The 16,607-nt window shown below is 37.8% G+C and overlaps 1 protein-coding gene across 2 annotated transcripts in view; it reads right to left on the bottom strand.

Annotated features, from left to right (window-relative positions):
• The window catches only part of LOC5569846 (glutamate receptor 1), a 659,974-nt gene that overhangs the window by 32,768 nt on the left and 610,599 nt on the right, over window positions 1–16,607 (bottom strand). Inside the window, exons 6-9 of one of the 2 annotated variants that reach the window (XM_021840615.1) lie at window positions 12,787–13,129; window positions 7,814–8,076; window positions 6,681–6,774; window positions 6,280–6,620 (exon numbers count right to left, since the gene is read on the bottom strand). In XM_021840615.1, coding sequence (XP_021696307.1) covers window positions 6,280–6,620; window positions 6,681–6,774; window positions 7,814–8,076; window positions 12,787–13,129 — 1,041 coding nt within the window. The remainder of the gene's footprint in view (window positions 1–6,279; window positions 6,621–6,680; window positions 6,775–7,813; window positions 8,077–12,786; window positions 13,130–16,607) is intronic. The other variant, XM_021840616.1, reaches the window with a different exon arrangement.

Here is a 16,607-nt window from a genome sequence, read left to right as displayed (position 1 = left end):
TTGCTGTATCAACGCCCTGGAGTAATTTGTCCTTATTTTTTGTCGATTAGGTGCATCTTAACGCCCTGTAGAACGTCAATTGTAAATTACAGGATGTATCAACACCCAGGAGAAATTTGACATTATTCCAAATAGATCAGGTATATTTGAACTTTCTGTATCAAATTAAAATTGGTCCTACATCAATTAAAATTGGTAAGCTATATCAACGCCCTGGAGTAATTTGACTTTATGCCACCTATATTTTTGCAAGATCTGGAGGAACATAAAACCCCTTTGTAAAATCAATCTAAATTTCGATGCTGCTTCAACACACTGACATTTTTTGACCTTTTTTTATGTGGACCAGCTGCATCTTAACGCCCTTATCCTATATAGATAAAGTGTGCTTAACGCCCTAAATCAATTAAAAATTCCAAGCTGTATCGACGCCCTGGAGTAACTTGACCTTATTTCAAGAATATTTGGAGCATCTTAACGCCCTGAAGGATATCAATCGTAAAATACAAGGTTCTAAAACGCATTAGAGTAATCTGACATTGTCTTATGTAGATCATTTGCATCTTAACACCCTGTATCATTTGAAAATTTCAAGCTGTATCAAGGCCCTGGAGTATTGTGACCTTATCCTACATAAATCAGCTGCATATTAACGCCCTTTATGGCATCAATCAAAATTGTTAAGCTTCTTCGACGTCATCGAGTTTGACCATGTCTCATTAAGGTCAGACCTCGCTGAAAATTCCAAGCAGTATCAACGTTCTGGAGTAATATGACTTTATTATATGTTGATAGGCTGCATCTCATCTTCCTGTAGGGCATCAATTAAAAATTTCAAACTTTATCAACGCTCTGAAGTATATTGACCTAATTCCATGTAGGTCATATGCATATCAACGCCTTGTGTGGTATTATTCATGATTGTCAAGCTTGCAGTAAATTTTAGATCAGCTGCATCTTAACGCCCTCTATAACATCAATCGAAATTATCCCGAGATGTATTAACGCACTGGAGTAATTTGATATTGTCTCAGATAGCTCATCTTAATTCTCGGTAGAACAATAATTTGAAATTCAAAGCTTTTTCAACGCCCTGAAGAAATTTGACCCTAATCCACATAGATCAGGTAGAGCACCAATCGAAATTGTCAAGCTGTATGAACACCCTGGAATAATCAGGATTAACGTCCTGTAGGAAATCATATGAAATTTCCGAGCTGTACGACCCCTTATCACCACTGAATTCTGAAATTATGATATTCTTTTGATATATAACACTTTTTCGTGTGAAAAGAAAAAATATGTTGAAATTGCGACATAACTTCATTAGCATATTGTTTCATTATCGATTTAATCATCTCAAGTATCTCTTGAAGTTTGATGAGACACATGAAATTTTGAAGCAGAAAAAAATCATTTCATATGTTCTAAAGACAATCATTTCGTAGGAGAAACGCACCAATTCTCGACCCAGCGCTAAATTTCGACCCATCTCAACGATTTTGGCCTACTTTGTATGAAAGTCGGAAAATTGGCACAGGTAGGTCGAAAATTAGTTTATTATTTATTGTCTTTATTAAAGAGACTTTCAGCCCTTGGCTGGTTCGTCTCTGACGAAAATTAGTGTTTTTCCCCTATTCTTGTTCATTTTAGGCCAAAAGTTTATATGTGTTAATTCATTATCAAGTACGCATCAAAAACGGTATTTGCTGTATTGAGTTTGAAAACCTGTTTTAATGAATAATTAACAATTCTAAAATCCAGTAATAGATCTAACGCCAAACTACTATCATAAACAATAGCGTAATGACGGATTTCACGCCAACTTTACACGCGACTGGCAGCACCCCTTCAGAATTCAATGAAACTTTCTGGATGTCAAAAATATGAGAAAATAAGATACTTTGCATATTTTGATTTTTCAAAATCGATCTAGATTAACATTTGGAAAGGGTCAAAGTTTTTTTTTACTTTTTTTTATAAACCCGTTTAACTCAAAAACGGTAAGACCTACAAAAAAGTGTTGTATGGGGCGCGATTTGTGATTATTTTGTGATTAAAACTCATTTATCATTTGAAAATATGATCATACTAGACTATTGAAAGCGAAATAAAAATAAAATAAAAAATTCATTTTGGACTTTAAAAACTCGTTGTTGGAAAAAAAATTTCTCTAAAATATGCCCAATTTGCAATGTATGGACGACTTTTAGTAAATTTATTTACGAAACTTTTTGCTTAAGGATGATCAAAATCTGAAATGGCCGTTTTTTTTAAATCGACTTTAAAGTTTTGAATCATTTATTTTTTCAGTGTAGAAAATGTGTTTTTATTTTTTCAATTTTTTTCCCTTATACAACACTTTTTGTAGGTCTTACCGTTTTCGAGTTATACGGGTTTATAAAAAAAGTAAAAAAAAAACTTTGACCCTTTCCAAATGTTAGTCTAGATTGATTTTGAAAAAACAGAGTATGTAAAGTATCTTAGTTTCACATAGTCTTCACACCCAGAAAGTTTCATTGAATTCTGAAGGGGTGCTGCCAATCCCTTTGTCGAGTTGGCGTGAAATCCGTCAATATTCTGTTATCTAGGGCAATTGTCGATTTTTTTTTTTTGCACTTTGGTGTCACTTCAAGAGCAACATTTGGCTGAAGTTCGAATCTTTTGTTAAATAAAAAAAATAATTAAAAAAAAATAAATAAAATAAGAAAACAAATGAGCATTAGCATTTGTTTGTGAACTTAATTTTTCGATTCTATATTTTTATATAAAATAATATAAGGGAATTTACGTATTTTCAGCAGTCTAAGCCAATTCCGCGATTCATTTGTAATTTTCTCGGACATACGCAGACAAACTAAATGTTTGTTACATTTATGCGCTGCTCAATCCTGTCTTGGATCACACAGGCAGGCTCGTTGAAAACTTTTTAGAAACGTTTTTACAATACTTCAAATATTTCATATTATTGTGACTTGTCGGCATCCTCGCTTTCTTCGACAGCCTTTCCCATAAGAACTGCAGGCAAACTTGTTTGGCAATTCCACATAAGCCGCTTTTTGAGACGTATTTATTTCAATCAATGACATCTCTGGCGAAATTGATTGTTCGGAAATCTCGTCAGGGGGAAGCAGGTATATTAGTGGATCCCTCGTAAGCTAGCTAGCAGTTTGAAGAAAAGCTCTTTTTTTTGATACATTTCAGGTATTTCTTCACGTATCTTTCTTTTCATATATCCTAAAACACAAATCAAACTGAGAAAGTATATAGCTTCCATATGCAATAATTTTGTTCATTCTAAATTTGGTCATCTTGAATTTTATCAGAAAAAAAAAATGTCACCATTCGTGCACCATTCTTTTTTAATTTTGTGGTCACCATCAGAAAGCTAACTAAGGGGTCACCCAAAACTGACATCCATCATTTGAAGGAGGGGGTGGTCTACGAAAATGTGACAGTGCATATATTAGCTATTGGAAAAAGCGTGACGGAGGGGGCTGGGGGGTCTAGAAATCCCGAAAAATAATGGACGTCATATTTGAAACTTCAATAAGAAAAAACTGAGTTAGAACAGCTGCAAAAACCAGGCGAGCAATGGTATAAGCTGTTTGAAATGAACGAATTTCTAAATTTATGAAAACAACATATTTCGTACAACAAAGTAATAAGTATTCAATCGCGGGTTCTTTCCTCGCGTAAACTGTAAAATGGGATAAAATTTTGGATAAATAATCAGGTGGCCATACTGTATTATGACGTCATCTTGATTTTAAGCAAAAGTATGAGTTATTTAGTGTGATGATACTTATCATGTTGAAATAAAATAAAAATTGAGTTGAAGCAAATACTTTCCATTTTGAGAATCTGTGTGGATTTCAATCATTTGTCCCTGGCTTTGAAGATTTTCCGATGTATCTAGAGGGCTCGAAATTATCCATATAAATATTTTTTAGTTTGTGGGTGTTTCTCCGTTTCACATTTGAAATGGAATGAGCATTGAACACAAACTAAACACGTGCAAATACATATTAGTTCTCATATGTTAGAAATATATATTAATTTGATACAATTTTCTTGTGAGATTCTCTCATTAATGTCTGGGAGTACAACCACCCTTTGGGTTATAGCAACGCCCTCCTCAAAAAGGGATGACTAAGAAGCTCAAATTTTACGACGACAGGGCTGGCTGCCACGGTTTAATATGTTGTCGTACTATATTACAAAGATAACAACCAGCTCATGAAAGTAAATTATTTCCAACTAGTGCTGCATATAGAGCCTCATACTTAGGATGAGCGGTAAATGGCGCCCTAAACATGTATCATTTACATACACGTTCGGTATCATTATACATTTTTCACATGTTATCTTCTTTCCTACAAAAACAAATGTTTTATCTTACGTCTAGCGCAAAAAGTTTCGAAAAATATCGAGTGACTGATTTTTGACCAAATTTAACATGTTAAAATCCTGTTAAATGAGCGGTGAATGGCTTCCTTACGGTACTTTACTAACTTTTACTTCAAACAAACGTTGTTCGCGCGTTCATCGATCGTTCAACTCGAGTTGAAGTTAAGTCGTGACGAAATGACGTCCAACATGAACATGTTATTTGTTTTTATTTTTATTAATTTTTTAGCAGTGGTTACTAGATTAGAAATGAATGTCAAATGATCAGCATTGTTCATTAAAAAGGGGAAGTTTACAAACCAGACATATAATCACCTAATTTTAACTGTAATTAATTAATATAATAAAAGTGTCCGGATGGTACCAATATCCGGATTTGGATTCAACACGGTATGTGTGCGAGTGTATGCTCACATTTAAAAACTAAGTTGAATATCATTTGGCTTTCCTCATAAAATTTACAAAAAACATTCAATTACGTGGGTCATGTTCTTCAAAGTGCTCTAAATAAATCAATTTCCACCTAATGTTTATAAAATTTTGAAAAAAGACTATAAAAATACAAAAATATTTTGGGAATAAATAGCGAAAGTAAAATTTTCGACTTTTTTTCGCCCTCCCATCACTGTGCATCGGTGTATATCACGGTGGGTTCCAGAGGATTGTTGGCTTTCGTGCGTGACATACACGATCATTTATCCCCACAAGTTGACCGACAGGAGAGAGTGGTGAACCAGTTAGCTCAGCGAGACGGTTAGATGTTCGCTGAATCAGCGGAAGAATTATCTATTATGATCTATTATCTATTAGCTTTATGTATTCCCTATATTCGGATATCCATTCAGGCTGTTGATTGCATTACCAGAAACTCCAAGGGTAAAGTTCCCGCTTCAGCCATGGCCGAGATTATCGGGCTGGTCATAAACGCCCCAGAAACATAGCGTACCATTTTGTTATAGACCGGCGCAAGGATCTGCAGAGTAACCAGTCCTCCTCGACTCACTAGTCCAATACCATAAATATGTTTGCTGTGACTAGGGTCAAACCGACCTGGAGCAGCGTAGTTCGAATACCGCGCGGAAGTTTAGCTCCTATCATCTGTAGGATTCGCAGTCAAGATTTACACGATTTCTTTACACCTTGACAGTGTGGTTTGAAAGTTCGATCTAGCGTAATACCCAAGATCGTCAGACGGTTAGTCTTTGGAATGGGTATCCGATCAATGGTGACCTTATTTGCCGGCTCCCTGCGCGCATTTGGGCTGTAATAGAAGGTATGAAATGTGGTTGCCGATGCTAGTCAAGTGGTGCCGAAGCCGTTAATTACCTTTCAAATTCAAAATTTTGCAATTTTTATTGTAAATTTCCAGCTGAGCAATTTTCATATTACTCCTAGGCTGTGATAAAAATTTAAGGTCAATTGGAACACTGGAATCAAGATCCACGACCATTTTGTATGAACAAAACGGCCAATGCGTACTTTATTCTGTCCAGTACTAACCAATACCTGTTCACATGTGATTTGTCACAATCTCTGGACTTGCCCCTTCGCTACCCAATAATTCGTAATTTATAGATGATTAACCATGAGATTGATAACTTTTATGACTGCATACTCTATTTAAAGATTATGATTGCCTATTTGAAAATTTACATTAGATGATAATAGATGATGAAAGTCCTCTCAACAGCATTGATCACGTCGATCTGCGTTCAAATATGTGACATTCAGGGAACAGTATGTGTTATGGGTAGCAAAAATGAAACGAAAATCCCTTTTCAATCTAAAACCAGCTGGCCCAAATTGAAAAGTGATGAAAAATCTAACGATGAAGCAATTACTTCTGCACCCGCACTCCAAGCAACTTACCCGGAAGAAATCCCACGTGGAGCCGTGTATGAGGGTGCCGTACTGCACTTCGGTCTGCGAGGCCAGGTCCTCGGGGGAGTTGATGGGCGTGACCATCCGTTCGACGGTCAGGAACGCCGCCAGGTTGGCAGTGTACGACGAGATGAGAATGAGCGTAAAGAACCACCAGACCGAGCCCACGATTCGGCCCGAGATGGACCGCGGCGAGATGTCACAGCCCTGCTGCATGAACGCTCCCAGCGCGAACCAGAACGAGTTCAGTATGCTGAATTCGTTGACCGTGGCCTGCGGGACGGCGTCCGGCTGATCGCCTGCAAGTATGCCAAACGCGTTTCCTTTGTCTAGGTTAATGGGAAATGAAAAAGCTACACGATCGAATTAGGTGCTCGAAAATTAATTACCGTTATAATTAACTAGCCGCCACTCGAACGGTGAAAAGCGAGACACGATGTACAGGACGATGCTGACGCCAACGTAGCTGAACAGGACACATATCTGGCGGGGTCGTCACCGTAGTTGCCGTTGTAGATCGGGGCCAGGTTCACGAAACAGGACGAACGGAGAAAATTGATGTTTATGATGGCAACAGCAAGCCGGAAGGCAAGAAAGATACAGAGAGACGCACAGACGCAATCACACAACAGGCACACAATCGTTTCAGGTTGTAGTCAGAATGTGAACTCTACGGAGGGACAGTGGTGTGCGCGGAAATATAACAGTGATCTAGTGGTATTTATTAGGAAATCTTACATTTAAGTTTATTTGATACAGGTACCACCGTTACAAATATTCGCGCCACAACCGAAAGGTTAAAGAAACCCACGGAAATTGATATTTTATTTATGAAGTATTTATTCCAAGATTTTCCGAAGAATTGGAAAAATATCGTGCAGGAACCGTGATAAAAAATGAGGGAGATGTATATAAAGTAGAGATAATGGAGACACTTCACTAATTATTTAAGTTTCAAAAGAGGTAAACATTGCAAAACAAATTTAAACATCGAAAATAAGGAACAGCCTTTGATCGAAAAATGGAGAATGCCAGGTAAGAATTTATGCTTTATATTAGTTTCACAATTTTTGGCACTGTTCTTCATCGAAGAACTACATATCAAGGCTTTGGAGTTATATTTTTATAAAGGTTAATGCGCAACCTCTGTCGATTTTTATTTGTGAAAGTTTGTTTTCCCATAGTAAATTTCATATTAATTTGAACTGCTAACGCTAAATTATAGTTTTAAGGATCGAGCTGAAATTTTGCACTGTTTTTATGGGACCCAAAAGTAGCTTGGAAAATGGACTGGAGCGAGAATTTCAACGTTTCATATAATCGTGTTCCACGCTTGATATATACTCCGATTGTAACATGAAATCTAAGTGATTGATTTGGCTTCGCATTTGTGATAGTAATCTTTGTTGATTGGACACAATCGCCTCCCGATTAACCCCGTGCACACCACCGTCAATGAACCAGACACAGTCAATGAAATGTTTGCCTCCGGCAGGTAATTTAATGCTATTTTGGCTCTTACCCAAATCTCTTTCGACAATGGATTGAGAAAGCTAAACACGCCGGGCTTCTGCTTGACCGGGCGCTTGATCATAATGGAAATTCCCAGTGACATAAACGGCTTACTGAAGTCGATAACGCGTTCCCGCTCCGAGGTAATTGTCATCGATGCGATTGCAATGTCGGCCTCCTTGCGGACCAGTTCTCCTACCATGCCGTCCCAGCCGCCTTTCACGTCCGGATTCTCGGCGCCGTACTGGCCATCCTTGACGATGCGTAGCTCATCTGCGAAAGGAAGAAGCGGGGTGCGTTCCGATAGGCGGCAACCGGACCCGAAGGTAAAACATTAAATTAGATTTATGGGATGCACACAACTGCCAAATGGCTTATACGGGGAAGATACAACAATGCTACAGTGTATAACTGTATTGTAGGACATTACTAACTACAACAGTAGAGTTCGCACAGCTTCAAAGTACCTATATAGGGACATTGGGAGAGGTGTTGCTCCACCACCGCTGAAGATTAATGCTATCCATAGAGTACAGTGGGGCCAGTGATTTCAAAATTTTATTCTGACGTCGCAGTGGGATTCGTTTTAGTTTGTGGATTTCATTTCATTTTCACGGTGGATTTTATTTCCTTCGTCTGACTTTTATTTTTTAAAACGAATTCGAAATATGGAAGAGCATGAATTGAATGTGCACCAAATATTCGAGTTTTTTTTAATTTACATTGAAATTTCCATGACTTGATGTCAACTCATGGATGTGTAAACAAAATTTTATGGTTTCCATGATAGTTTCCTAAACAGATTTTCAAAGCATTCCTTTTGTTTCCTTTAGTCGATGGCTTCTTCATTATAACTGTGATTCCGAAATATGACAATAAATTGTAGAACACTGCAACAGCTGTTCAGTGGAATATTCGACAATTTTGTGTTCATTGCGGATCGATGTCGGGTCATGTTAATAAAATTGTAATCATTATCCTCTGCTTCTGCTACTGAAATATATTCTGCTTCTCAACTTATTATTAATACACCTCTTTCGTAATTAGGAGCCGTCCATTAATTACGTGAGAGTTTTTGGGGGAGGAGGGGTTTTAAATTTTTTATCCATGTTGTAAAATTTCGCTGTACAGTCAAATTCCCGTCAAATTCAAGTCAAGTCAAATTCTCGTAAAATTCTCGTAAAATTCCCGCAAAATTCCCGTAAAATTCCCGTCAAATTCCCGTAAAATTCCCGTCAAATTCGCGTCAAATTCCCGTCAAATTCCCGTCAAATTCCCCTAAAATTCCCCTAAAATTCCCGTCAAATTCCCGTCTGCTTCTCAACTTATTATTAATACACCTCTTTCGTAATTAGGAGCCGTCCATTAATTACGTGAGAGTTTTTGGGGGAGGAGGGGTTTTAAATTTTTTATCCATGTTGTAAAATTTCGCTGTACAGTCAAATTCCCGTCAAATTCAAGTCAAGTCAAATTCTCGTAAAATTCTAGCAAAATTCCCGTCAAATTCCCGTCAAATTCCCGTCAAATTCGCGTCAAATTCGCGTCAAATTCCCGTCAAATTCCCGTCAAATTCCCGTCAAATTCCCGTCAAATTCCCGTCAAATTCCCGTCAAATTCCCGTCAAATTCCCGTCAAATTCCCGTCAAATTACCGTCAAATTCCCGTCAAATTCCCGTCAAATTCCCGTCAAATTCCCGTCAAATTCCCGTCAAATTCCCGTCAAATTCCCGTCAAATTCCCGTCAAATTCCCGTCAAATTCCCGTCAAATTCCCGTCAAATTCCCGTCAAATTCCCGTCAAGTCAAGTCAAGTCAAGTCAAGTCAAGTCAAGTCAAGTCAAGTCAAGTCAAGTCAAGTCAAGTCAAGTCAAGTCAAGTCAAGTCAAGTCAAGTCAAGTCAAGTCAAGTCAAGTCAAGTCAAGTCAAGTCAAGTCAAGTCAAGTCAAGTCAAGTCAAGTCAAGTCAAGTCAAGTCAAGTCAAGTCAAGTCAAGTCAAGTCAAGTCAAGTCAAGTCAAGTCAAGTCAAGTCAAGTCAAGTCAAGTCAAGTCAAGTCAAGTCAAGTCAGTCAAGTCAAGTCAAGTCAAGTCAAGTCAAGTCAAGTCAAGTCAAGTCAAGTCAAGTCAAGTCAAGTCAAGTCAAGTCAAGTCAAGTCAAGTCAAGTCAAGTCAAGTCAAGTCAAGTCAAGTCAAGTCAAGTCAAGTCAAGTCAAGTCAAGTCAAGTCAAGTCAAGTCAAGTCAAGTCAAGTCAAGTCAAGTCAAGTCAAGTCAAGTCAAGTCAAGTCAAGTCAAGTCAAGTCAAGTCAAGTCAAGTCAAGTCAAGTCAAGTCAAGTCAAGTCAAGTCAAGTCAAGTCAAGTCAAGTCAAGTCAAGTCAAGTCAAGTCAAGTCAAGTCAAGTCAAGTCAAGTCAAGTCAAGTCAAGTCAAGTCAAGTCAAGTCAAGTCAAGTCAAGTCAAGTCAAGTCAAGTCAAGTCAAGTCAAGTCAAGTCAAGTCAAGTCAAGTCAAGTCAAGTCAAGTCAAGTCAAGTCAAGTCAAGTCAAGTCAAGTCAAGTCAAGTCAAGTCAAGTCAAGTCAAGTCAAGTCAAGTCAAGTCAAGTCAAGTCAAGTCAAGTCAAGTCAAGTCAAGTAATTGTTCAAAACACTTCACAAGTGTAATTTAGTAGTTGAATATTGTTTAGGCAATATATTCTAGCTGAATAAACTTTTATTCAGCTATCAATGTTATCTGAAGTTTACCTCACTCAAGTTGAGTACTTTTAGAAGTTTGTTTAAGACAATAAATTTCCAAGATGCACCGTGTGGTAGTTTTTCGGAAAAATATTGATTATTCCCCTAAAGTTGAACTTTTTCCCCACCCTACGCTATACCAGAACTAGGTGAACGAACGTTAAGTGAGGTCTGGTTGATGTTGCAGTAGCCGGAAATGAAATTTTTAATTGTTGCTGCTGGCGGTACGCGGTTGCGGTTTTGGTGTTTGGGTTGCTTTTTCGAGCTACGATAATGAGATATCGAGAGTAATGAGCGAAGTTCCGGTAGTGCAACAGTTTGTGCTGCAGCACTATACTTAGTGCTCGTAGTTGGAAAATTAGGTTATCTACGTACACGTACAGAAATAAAATTTCTGTTAAATACGAATTAGATTACGGAAAATACAGAAATGGATTCATTTGTGCAGAAACCAAATTATTTCGTTATAGTTAGCGTTTCTGAAGTTTATTGAGACTCTATGCAAGTATGGAAAGTGATTTAGATAGTCGACAAAATCAATGTACATACATACATTGGTTTTGATGAACAGAAAAATTTGCCACACAGTCATGTACAGAAAAATCCTGGTAGGAAGTTTTGTAGGAACCCTCGACGAAATTTTCGACTGAGAATCTGTAGGATTTTGTAGAAGAGTCCATTCTCTGACGTTTCGGTCCATATTTGGGTCCTTTTGGTATTTGGCATGGTAAGGGAACAGTAAATAAAACTGATCAAATTCGTTCAAAGCTTATTTCTATCTTTCAAAATGTAATCATAAGGCAAGAAAACATCCAATTGTTTTTTTATTCTTTCAAAACTGCTTTAATACCGTAATTCTTGCCGAATGAATTGTTCTGAAAGTTCTGAAAATAATGCTTGCCGAATGAATTGTTCTGAAAGTTAAGATAAATCGAAGCCAATTCTTAATTTTCCAAGATCACAAATCTGGAGAACCAGACAGCGGTTTGAGCAGAAAACTTAATGGGTTGGTCACACACTGATACTGACCAATAGTCAAGTTTTTAGCTTAAATGGCTCTATAGTTATTTAGATTTCTGCTCTTGATAATTTGAGGATTGGCTAAGTTCAAATATTTTCGAATAATCAAATTTGTTTGATAGGCCTTTTTCTAAATGTAGTTTGCTGAAATTATAAATATATGAGAAATAACTATTTGGATGCAAAAAGCTCAAATAAATGAAAAAAAAAAGATCAAGTTTACTGAAAGGGCCTTAAAGGCAAACATGTTCCATCAAAGGTCTATCAATTTCAATTGCTCGTTCATGTTCATATTGCACACGTGAGATTGGTACAAAACGTTCCAAAAGCTCAAAGTCATCGCTCAAAAGCCCCAATTCCAAAACGTTTCCGTCAATCAAGTAAATGCAGGAGCATTACTACTCCAGTCCATAAACCAGCTTCCATCATTTTTGCTCCGCACGAAACACGGCAAAAACCGTTCCGCAGAAACATCCCATCATTAAATAGATTTTTCTGAAATGAAAATTAAATTCTCTGGACCATAAAACTCCCCGGCTCTCACCCATCACAGCTAGGTACTGATTGCACTTTTGCTGCCCTGAGTGAAACTAAGACACGACCGCACCGTCAGCAGCAACAGAACCAGAAGCCGCTCCCTTAAAAAGTATAAATAACAATAAACACTAAGGGCTCATATATCAGCCGGGGCTTTTGCTACGACCCACTATGGGGCAGAAACCTGCTTTGGTTGACCAAAACGTGTAGTGCTTTGGGGATAACTTCTAGAGGCTTGATGTCTTCTGCAAGTGATTTTTGATTAATTTGAACTTTATTTGGCGATACTGAATTTGATCTATATAACTTACAGCTTATCTTGTTCAGTTCTGTCTTGTGACATGTGCGTCTTAGAAAAAAAAACTTATTCCTGTTAAATTGTTCTAAAATTCCATTCGTATCATTACACGCAAAACTACAAAGCTCTAAACATGACTATGGAAATCGGCATTTATTTATTGTTTTTACTTCCAACACTGTGCATAAGTTGTTTAATTACACCAAATTCAATACCGTGAAAATAAAGTTCTTATTCATTCAAGATAATTTGCCAAAGACATCAAACGTCTAGGATGCATCCCCCAAGCGCTAGAGATTTCAGCCAACCAAAGTAGGTTCCTGTCCCATAGTGCGACCCACCCGAACTTCGGGTTCAGAACTACGGACGAACACTGCGGGGCGAAGCAGGAAAGATACGTACAGTTGATGCCAAGTTTTTTCGCCACTAAATCAGCCAGATCCTTGCAGTAGCCCTCGAAACGATCGTTGCCCTCCAGCGTTTCGCCCGGTTCCGGCTGCCGGAGCATAACATACGGTTCCTCGATGATGGTCGTTACGATGTAGGTCTTGTTCCGCTCGTAGTTCATGTCCGTTTTCAGCCGGGTGTACTTGGCCACTACCGGAGACAGGCCGCCCTCGTCGGACCACTCGGCCACCTTCACCATGGCGCTGTTCACCGTCATCTCGACCACATGCAGCGTGTAGTTCTGGCGTTTGCCATCTTCATTAAATCTTATGTCTCCCGTAAGGCCGGAAATTTCCACCTGCAAAAGAGAGCCGGAGCGAGGCGCAAAACATCAGATAAAATGGAATATGGCACATTTTATGGGGGGAGAGGGAGGGAGAGGGGAAGAGATAAAAGTTATGTTTCGCAGCACCTGTGTGGTGTAAATAACATATCTCGACAGCGACAGGGCAGCCGGGCATCGAAGCTCCAGACACTCTCTATTTCATCCGTATCGAGAGTGCACTAGACTGGTTGTCATAAATCTGATAATACTTCGAGACACGCTAGGATTGCTGGGGATGTTTAAGAATCTTCGGTAGTATGATACAGGATTGGCAGCAGAATAATTATGCAATTATCAAATTTGGACGCTTTATAATATAGATTTTGTATTATCTAAAAACCATATTTTGGCGTACAATGAAGATGAAGCAACGAAATTGTTAAATTTTGTCAAGAAATATAACCTGCAACTATAAAACAATTCCTAAATAAAAGCAAATCAACCATTTGGTTTAAAGCTTGACAAATTTTTCGGCGTATGAACATCACGATTTGTCAATGTTGTAAAACTCTCTGACTTAAATTTCAACTTATTCAAATAAGTTCGAATTACAAAAATGTTTAAAAACTATATCTTTCAAAAAGATTTCTTACAATATTCATGATGAAGATGGAGCTCTAAAAATGTTCAGCTTTTTTGGTAGTTATTTAAAGGTGGCTTAGAGACGATGTAAAGTTATATGGCAATTTCTATCGTGAAATTTAGAAAAATGTTTTCAACACAATAGTATTTTGATGTTACTACAACCTTGCCAACTCTAAGTCTAACTTGCTCGTCAAACCATAGAGAAGAAAGTTGTCTAAGAGAGTCAAACAATCCAACACAAAAGGAGAAGAGTTTTCCCTAGATAAGGCGCTCAAACGCAAAGGGGTGTAAGTGACATTTTAGTCAGTTTCGAGTTAGGTGTATCATAAAACCATTGTTTTCAGGCTTTGCATTTCTAGGATGGTATTTTTATTATATTTTTTCATCCTACAGAAAAAATAGTTCGTATTTTTTTTTTATTTTGGTTCCCATACATTTTGTTTGAAATGAAAATTTGCTGGAAAAACTTTGAAGTTTTTTTTTCTTTATTAACGTGAATTTTAAGACTTATGGCTCACTCAAACTTTAAAGTTGATTTTTTCAGAATCAAGTTTTTGTCACTTACAACCCTTTGCTAATAATGCCCTCAAATATAAAGGCTATACTTCCAGTTTCACATCGGGATTCAGTTCATCATACAAATTTAACACAAAATGTTCAGCAACTTTCTTTATAGAAGCTGGAATTTAAAGGCTTTTTCAGGTACAGGTCGGACTCGATTATCCGGAGACTCGATTATCCGGGGACTCGATTATCCGGGATTCGATTATCCGGAATTTTAGACTCGATTATCCGGAATTTGTTTTTTGATGTTCTTGTTTTTCAATTTTTATGCATAAATCTGAGATAATTTGGTATTGCAATATACAACATGAATGATTTTACAGTTAAGAACGTATTTAAAGAAAGAGGGATTTGAAAAAGTGGTTTTTTGTGTATGCTGGTCAAAAAAAAATCTTCTGAAGACCCCTACTGTTCCTAGAAAAACATTCTGGCTATGCCATCGCATCATATAAAAAATAACAAAAAAGGGAAATATTTAAGTTCTTTTGTCGAAGATTTAAATTTTTTTCTTAGTGATAGGATTTGATTATCCGGAGTAAAAAAAAAATTGATACTCCGTATAATCGAGTCCGACATGTAGTTTGTTTTAAATAAAAATTCAGTTTATTTGTCAGTTTTACTTTTTACAAGTCAAAATGATAATTGAGTGCATTAACATCGATTCTACCGCTAGTCTTGTTGACATTGTTGATGTTCCTAACTAACAATTTCAAAATGTTTATTTGTTTTGATCTGTTTACTTCTACCAAGGCAGGTCTCACCAGTCCATTGAAACTTTTTTTTCTCTGTTCGGATGCGCCACTGCGACCAGTATTTAGATCTATTGTGGCATTACCCGTATCCTTAGTGTATAGTGCATGTAGCATTACTCCATTTCCATTGATAGGTAATGAAGCATCGATTTCTGTACGGTTCTTGTTTTGATTCCTCATATATTGATAAAAATTGACTATGATGAAAAGGTTTACATCTCAGCGAAGGCACGCCCCTTAGCAAACATTATCGATTAAATGTCTGAGGAATCAAATCGGTACTACTGATATTTGACCATGCAACGGAACTCTAGTCACATCCTTGTTTCGCTTTTAGTTTGGTCCCAGAAATATACTAGAAAAAAAGGGGATTTGTGCTGGCAGCAAAACCGAATCAAGCTAGAAATTTTGTTTAGTAATCAGAATTCACGTGAGTCCTTGAATTTAATACTCATGATTTTAATCCTGGTTTCAAGTGTAGTCTCGGGACTGACCAACTCCGAGTCTTTAACCATCTGCTAGGTAAAATAGATTAATTTTCATAAACTGTTGCCAGTAATAAGGACTTTGTACTGCGAATCCTTGAATTACCAGAATATATTACCCTAGCCCGACAAACAAGATGTAACTAGGGTTCAAATTGGTAGATCTTATCCCGTAACGCACCACGAAAAGGTGATCTACCCGCGTTAAGGGTGAACTTAGTCTCCTCCATCCATTCATGACGACTGCCAACCTCTGCTGTAGGACCGTCCAATCTGGGCCTACTCGAGCACAGACGCAGAATTTGTGTCGTAGCTTTTCTATTCTTCTTCCGTCGCAATGTGTGCAGTTCTCCCTATCTTCTCTCCGCATCACGAACAGCAGTTTTCGGTGCTCTCACTTCTCATTCATCAACAGGTATAATTTGCTGCGCGAAAGCTGCGTCATCTGGACGTAGGCGGGTGTTCTTCTCCACAAGAACATGTCCATCGTGGAGGTGACTTTCGCGGTGTTTACACTCAAAGGTGGTAACATCGACGAAACCAGGGTTGACAATCGTCGTCGTCAAATGGAAAAAGTCAATGACGAAACTAAAAGAAGAATCGTCATCGTCACTCAACCAGCGTTGGATGATTATTTGCCGCAGTGATCCGGCACATAGACTCGGCGTCATGACGAACAAATAAGCTTTCTTCGTTATATTCGAATCTTCGTTTGGGAGCTCTGAGCCGACTAAAAATATAAATCGTGTCTTTGACGGATTATAAGCCTTTTTTGAAAAAGTAAAACAACGCAAAAATTAAAACAAAACACGTATGGAATCGAACGAACGATCTCTGAATCGTCGACTCCACGCGCTTACCAATAGAGCTATTGTAGTATCATGTGGAGAGTGAGTTCAATCAAATAAGCAAATACAAGCAATTCTGTGATGGCATTCGGCGGTTGGTGCGTAGCAAGCCAATATACAATAAACGCGTTCATCTTGTGAGCAAAGAGAACAAACGGAGTGAAGAAAAATTTGTTTGTTGACAATTTGGCTTTGAAATAAGTATTGCATTCTTCCG

This window comes from Aedes aegypti, chromosome 2 (genome assembly GCF_002204515.2).
Source record: "Aedes aegypti strain LVP_AGWG chromosome 2, AaegL5.0 Primary Assembly, whole genome shotgun sequence".
NCBI lineage: Eukaryota > Metazoa > Arthropoda > Insecta > Diptera > Culicidae > Aedes > Aedes aegypti.
Note: the sequence above shows the minus strand (reverse complement) of the source record. Positions and strands in the feature narration are given on the sequence as shown.